At 42.1% G+C, this 7,371-nt stretch overlaps 1 protein-coding gene across 1 annotated transcript; it reads left to right on the forward strand.

The window, feature by feature from the left end:
* The first annotated feature begins 5,829 nt into the window (after window positions 1–5,829).
* On the forward strand, window positions 5,830–6,774 carry LOC124966200 (vomeronasal type-1 receptor 4-like). The gene has a single exon (XM_047527247.1). The coding sequence runs from the start codon at window positions 5,836–5,838 to the stop codon at window positions 6,772–6,774; it is 939 nt and encodes a 312-aa protein (XP_047383203.1). The 5' UTR covers window positions 5,830–5,835.
* Window positions 6,775–7,371: the final 597 nt, after the last annotated feature.

The raw sequence follows: 7,371 nt of genomic DNA on the forward strand, positions 1-7,371 counted from the left end.
TAAGCCAATCTCAAAAAACTAAAGGACGAATGATCTCGCTGATAAGCGGATGAGGACATATAATGGGGGGTGGGAGGGGCTAGCATTAGGTTTAGGGTTAGGTTTAGAGTTAGGCTAAGGAGAGCAGTAAGAATGAAGGAAAGAAGGACTGTGTAGAGGGAAAAGAGGGGTGGGAGGGGTGGGAGGGGTGGGAGGGGTGGGGGGGAGGGGAAAAATATAATAAACATCATTACCCTATGTAAACGTAAAAAAAAATAAATAAATAAAAAAAAAATACATAAAAAAAAATGTGCAATAAATCAAAAAAAATATATAGTAGTTGAGTGGTGTAGACAAGAATGAATGAAGGGAAGGGAGGATGGGAAAAGGAAGGACAGTGTAATGAATCTGACATAACTTTCCTATGTACATTTAGGAATATACCACAGTGAAGCTCACCATCATGCACATGCACAAGAAATACTTTAAAAATTCACTATGGGCAAATAACACAAAGAACAATAGAGGAAAAGGAGCACAGTGTGGGGGAGTGAAGGGGAAGAAGAGTTCCTGGGGAATGAATTAGAACATGATATATTCCATGCTTTTATAATTATGTGAAAATGGACTCTATTGTCCTGCATACCTAAAAAAGAAAATACATCAAAATAGACCATCAAAAAATATAACACAACTGGAAAGGGCTACATGGCATTAATATGCGCATGCCACAAGAGGCAGCATCTACCCAATTTCAGCAAATGTCAGAGGCAGTTTTCTGCTGAGCACTTGAACCTCACAGTCAAACACCCACCCACAACCAAGTCCTAATGAGAAGGGAGGAAGACAGCTCATCTGGAAATCTTCACATTCCAACTGTGCACCTGCACACCTAACAAGAGCCTGCACATTTAATGTGGGCTAAACAGGGATGTGCTTGGCATAGAGGCCCTAAGGTCTATCAGTCATGGCCAGTGATGGGCTCACTAGTTACTTTTAAGGTTTTGGTTCCACCCTTACTGAACTGTCTGCATATCTGACCCCAGAGATGCCTGTTACCACTGCTTAGAATCAAAAGGCCAGCCTGCTCTGGTTCCCTGGTTTTAGAGGTGAAGGATGATTAGATTCCTCATTCCATCCTTTCTCTAAAGAAATTACAATTTTTGGGCTTCCTAAAAGCACCTGGAACCCCGGATGCTAGGCGGGAAAATACAAAGGTGGGGCTTTCCCACTCAGAATGATAATTTACAGACATTTTAGAAGAAGAAATATTGCAAAAAGTAGGAATCTAGGTTTCTCCCCTGAAGGGTTGAGCTAAGGACTTTGGGGCATTTCAGTGTAAGAAAAGCAGGGGAATGAGTTGTTCAAGCTCAGGTGAGGTCATAAGTAGAGTGAAGACTCAGGCCCTGTTGCCTAAGGGATGAGGATTTCTCGATGTCCCTCTTCCTGATACTGGTCCAGTTCTGCTGTATCTCTTCCACACCATGTAAAATACCAGGACAGACCCTGATCTTCTGCACCATGACATTACCCACAGGCTGGTTCTCATAGACCCTCAGGGCAGTAGTCTGCTTCCTAGGGAGGTGCTTGGTCACATAGTTCTCATAGTGATGCAGGTTCACCTTCCTGGTCTTTAGTGTGGCCAGAACCTGGTTCCAGCATGCTCATGGGAATTTTCAGTCAGTTATTGGCAATAGAGGCAGGACAGTCACTCTCCATCAGGGAGGGCTTGAATGCAGCTAGGAGTGTGAACTAGAGGTCCAAATCATCTTCCCCAGAGGATGGCTTCAGAGAGTCCACCCACTACAGTAACTCCTTGCATTACATCCTCTTCTGCAGGATTTAAGGTTGGAGTCGACCCTGCAGATTGCACACATCTATACTGGATGACTCAACTCAACTCTGCCAGCTGTTGTTTATGCTCAGCTGATGTCTTCTCCAGCTCTGCCATTCCAAGGGCTGCTGCTACACCAAAGAGTGCAGGTGCTTCATGTAGTCATGATTTGGCAGCTCATCTTTGGCCATCTCCAGGTTGTCCTGGTTCCTACAAGACTCCATAAACATAGTGGATAAAAATCTTAGTGCACATCCCCCCTGAGAACAGACCATCTGCATATGCCCCAGACCGTATCACTGAAATCCAAGTCCTTCCAAGAGCTGGGGGCAGGTTTTCTGTTCACAAGACACCACCCCCAATGCCTCCACTTAGTGCCCCTTAGCAGAGACTCCAAGTAGCCCATTCTGTTGGCTACTCTCCAACTTAGTGTTCCTTCCTTGTGACGTGCTCCATTGTGAAGGGATGGTTTTGAGAAGAACATCAGATGTTATAATCAGGAGCACTTGCCCTGGATGCAGTCTGAACTGTACACACCCTGCCTGGTGATGAAGCCACAGTGTCCACAGGATAGGCCTGGCCCCAGGTCCAAAACTCTCCCCAAAATGAAAGAGATGGAGAATGAGGGGGAAAGAACTAGAATTAGCAAGATTTGGGGTAAAGAGCTCAGGGAAGGTGGACGCCCAGTGTAACAATCACACCCTCTTAACTCACTCATAGGTCACACCTGAATATTTCCTGTACCTTCCATATGAGACCCTGTCAACCTCCAGAGATATGAAAAGAAACAACCTCTACCCAACTACTCAAAACTTATTTTAAAATTACTAACAAGAAACTCATAATTGCCTTAGTAATTAGCAAGTCTGAAGAAAGTTTTTGGCAATTCCCTGAGCTCCCCAGGCCTGCACTGTCATTGTCTCTAAAGGTGAAATGATGATTGCAGCCCTGAGGGAACGTGAGGTCACAGGAGTCTGGACCTTTATCTCAGGGTGAGCAGCTCCCTCCCTCCATGATGGCTGTCAAGATCTCACACTGAACCCAGAACCCTGAACACAAGAATCACAGTGAGTATTTTCTATTTCAGTCTTCTATTTTAGCAGAGTCAGTAAGGAAAGGAAGTCTGAGGATGTGCTCATGTCTGCAGAGGGATGTGGGGTAGAAAAATTTCAGTGGACATATAAAAAACGAGAGGAGTAACTTCTTCACTGTGAGTTCAGTAGTAAAATGAGAAGTGTCCCTGACCTGACGCCAATTACTCGTGTTTCCTAATGTTATTTAATAAAATACACACTGAGAATGTTTATAGTTGAATAATACCATAGATAGTGAATTTTGATTTGGAAGAGGCTTCAGGAATGAAATCAGTCACTAATCTCCACTTCACATTACTTCAGGAAACCATAGAATATATTTTGAACTCCCACTATGAATGCCTTCATGACTGTAGTAAAGATGACTATGGAATGGTAAGGATCACCTCACCTGTGCAGAAAACACCTGGGACTTTTTCTGGATTTAAAAGAAAACTCCTTTTCCAACACTACATTACAATGCAGTGCAGATAGGAATCCTGTGTCCTGTGAATCCCTTTGCTGTGATGGTTGTGGCAAGTCTTCTCTCCATGCTGGATGCTCAAGAGAAGGTGATCTTATAATGAGGAGAACTGGACAGTGGTTGTCTAAAGCAAATGAATCTATGGCATTTCCTCTGGTTTAATAATACTCCAACATTAATCACAAACTCACCACATTTTCCCTTCTATTTTAATTCATTCACTGCAGCACACAGACTTCATATCCCCCACCTTCTTCTGACATGTCTCTTGTATGGAAATGTCTTCCACAAATCCTGCTAAATTATTAAAATTTAACTAATGTAGCTGTCAGGGCATAGAAACTTTTAGCCTGAAATTAGTGTTGACTTTATTTCTGTAATTTCTACATTGCTTTATTAGATAGTACTTCATGTTGAATTGTTTAGGAACAAATTACTGTTTTTGAATAATTCATTTACTTTTATTCCTGGAATGACAATGTGAGAAATAAAATCTCCAGGGGTCCATTTCCAGAAAACAGTATTTACTTTTAAAAGTAAAGTGACTTGGGATGTAAGAAAGAAAGCAGGCAAGAGAGCAAAGTGAAAAGTCAGAAGCAGGTAACACAGGACTATAAAATTTCACAGCTCTTTGGCAGAGGGGAGAGAAGAAAGCCTCCCCACATCTGCCCAATAGATCTAAACTATGTGTGTGCCAAAAGGCACTCAATCTAAGGGACTTTCCTGCCATAGGAGAACCAAGGAAGTGGGGACAACTAAAGGCATATTCTTTAAGTAACTCTATGGAAGACTCTATAACATAGGTAACCTTGCAGGACGATGGTGCACCACATTGCTCTCCACCAATGAGGAACCAGGGAGGATCTCACACTCTCTGGGATAAAATGCTGGCTGAACCCAATCTGCGTGTCCAACACCACCAGGCACCTGGTCTTGCCAGACCTAAATTCAAGTAAAGCTTTGCTTTTTGCTGTTCCTTGTGTCTCTTAGTCCATTCTTTGGCCTGGGAAAATTGATTGTGTTTCTCAGAACAACAAATGAATATTTCTGTCATTTAGAGGGTATTTTCTTCCATTCATTCATTTTAAATTTAAGAAGTGCATGACTTCTTAGCATCTGTTCTGATTCCTCAGGAACAGGTTTTGCTCCTCATTTTGTTTTTAATATTTTTATTACTCCATCATAGTTACACATAACACTAGGACTTATTTTGACATAATTATGCAAGCATGGCATAGGATTCTCTCCACGTCATTCCCCTCTACTTCTCTTTCCCTCTCTCCCTCCTTCTCCCTAGTCCCTATTGGAACTAGAATTTGGGTCAGTCTTGTAGTTATTAAATATATCACATGGACACAGGACAATGAATGGAGGACTGAATGAGCACTCATCAGTTTGGCATTGCTAGCATAGAGTTTTATATCTGATCCAGTAAATGGATACTACCAGTTTTAACAAATGTTTGTACCAATTTTAACACCCATTTCAAGTTTACAAGATTCTCAGCCTATCTTCTTCCTACCAATCAGTATTTCCTACAATTTTACTTTAAATTCTGGTTGGCATGTGCTTTTGCTGGGAAGTGGTTTAAATAAATACATGGAATTCCCCCAACAATGTTTGTGATTCATTGAAGGGTGTCTTTATTCTTTAAACACCTGTTGGAATGTTTTGCCATTTTTATCCTATTGTGTATTTACTAGCACTGGATACATCAAATTCACTCATGCTGTGTATGGCATCTGAGGAGAGATAATTCTCAATTCAATGTATTCTAACTTGTTATTTCAACCATATATTTATTTGATGCTTGTGCTGTTTAATACACAGTTTCTTATTTAAGACCACAGGAATATATTTTGTTTCATAAAATTCCCCTCCTGACATTTAAAGTTTAGATCAGAAATCCATTTCTTATTTGTTGATCTGACTTTTTGTATGGTGTGAATGGCAACTGAAGTTCTTTTTCCAATGCAACTAGCAAATATCAGTTCATTCTCTAATGATAAATGCTGGGCTGGGGAGATAGCTCAGTTGGTAGAGTGCTCATCTCTAATGATAAATGCTGAATTCTTTCTATGAATTTGCTCCCACTTTTTATTGCTCTTCCCAGGGTAGCCTCAACTGATCATCAAGGCTTATTTTTCATTAAAGTATACTGTTTATTCTCCCAAACCTGTGCATCTTGAGGTGTTTGAAATCCTGTAGGTGCATGCAATGAAAGTTACTTTTAGTGCCAATAATTATTTTTTATAATTTATAATTATTTTAAGATGGGGATCTCACTAAGTTGCTCAGATCGGCTTCAAACTCCTGGGACCAAGTGACTCTCCTGCCTCAGCCACACAGGAAGCAGGAGGATATAGGTGCTCACAACTGCTTGTGTACAGCTCATGTTAATGAAAAATTTTGCTCAGAGGAATGACTGTTGCCATAATGTAAAGGACAATGTGCTGAAAGACCAAATGGCCTCCGGGAATGTGGCAATTGGTCTGATGCTTTTATCACAGGTTGCTGTTGGAATTCTGGGAAATATCTCTCTGCTTTATCATTTAGTGCTTTCCTGCAAGGAGTATACTTTGAGGTCCACAGATGTGATTCTCAGGCACCTGATTATAGCCAACGCCTTGGTCATTCTCTCTAAAGGAATTCCCCAGACAATCGCAGCTTTTGGGAGAAAATATTTCTTCAATGACCTTGGATGCAAACTTATTTTGTACATTCAGCGAGTGGGCAGGAGTGTGTCCATTGCCATCACCTGCCTCTTGAGCATCTACCAGAACATCACAATCAGCCCCATGAACTCCTGTTGGAAAGATCTCAAAGGTAAAGCTCCAAAGCACATTGGCTTCTCCATTTCCCTCTGCTGGATCCTGTACATGGTGGTGAATTTCATTTCTCCTCTCTATGTGCTGGGCAAATGGAGTAGTGAAAACATAACAGAGAAAAGAGATTGTGGGTTCTGTTCTTATGGTGGTCATGACAAAATCACAGAATCACTATACATAGCATTGTTTGTTTTTCCAGAAGTCATCTTTTCTCTGCTTATCATCTGGTCCAGTGGCTCCATGGTTCTCACTCTGCACAGGCACAAGCAGCGGGTTCAGCATATTCACAGCCTCAATGAATCCCCCAAATTCTGCCCTGAGTCCAGAGCCACCCAGAGAATCCTTGCCCTGGTGGGCACTTTTGTGACTTTCCACACCATCTCATCCCTGTTAAATGCTCATATTGCTCTATTTCCCAACCCCACAGAGTGGTTGGTGAACACCAATAAGCTAATATCAGTGTGTTTCCCCACTCTCAGCCCCTTTCTCCTCATGAGTCATGAGTCCACTGTATCCACTCTATCCAGGCTCTGCTCTGTGTGTATCAAAAGTACGAGGTGCTGCTGGGTGCTGTAGCACACACATGAATTCCCAGCTATTCAGGAAGCTGAGACAGGAGAATCCCAGGTTCAAGGCCAGCCTCAAGGACTTAGCAAGACCCTGTCTCAAAAATGAAAAAGAAAAAGGGTGGGGCTGAAACTCAGTGGTACCCTGTTGTAAAGTACCTGAGTTCAATCCTCAGTACCAAAACATAAGTAAAAAGTGTCCTCAATATATCATTAGTACATAAAATGCATGTTTGTGCACAATATTCAAGGGTTTCGTTGTTCTTCATACTGAAAACAGTAATAGAAAGAGACTATTCATTTTCTCAGAGGAAACCATTGCCCTGTAGGGGTAGAAAGGATTAGAAAAGGGCACTGGGCTCCTCAGCTGGATGAATGTGGGCTCTACATTGGCATCACAAAGGGAAGGAGAGAAGCTTGTCCTCTACGTGTTGAACTTACTTCATGTTGCTAAAGGCAAATAGTGTGGCCTAGTTCGAGTCCTTCCTGTGCAGCACCCACCTGGACCACTCCACACATGCAGACTGCAGTTGTGGGAGAAAGGGAAGCTCCTGTGGGCACAGTGCTCCTGCTGCCAGCTGTGCCACAGGAAGAAAGTGCCTCATTT

This window comes from Sciurus carolinensis, chromosome 16 (genome assembly GCF_902686445.1).
Source record: "Sciurus carolinensis chromosome 16, mSciCar1.2, whole genome shotgun sequence".
Lineage (NCBI taxonomy): Eukaryota > Metazoa > Chordata > Mammalia > Rodentia > Sciuridae > Sciurus > Sciurus carolinensis.

Excerpts from the sequence above, each read along its gene's own strand:
- LOC124966200 (XM_047527247.1), top strand. The coding sequence starts at position 5,836 with ATGGCCTCCGGGAATGTGGCAATTGGTCTGATGCTTTTATCACAGGTT.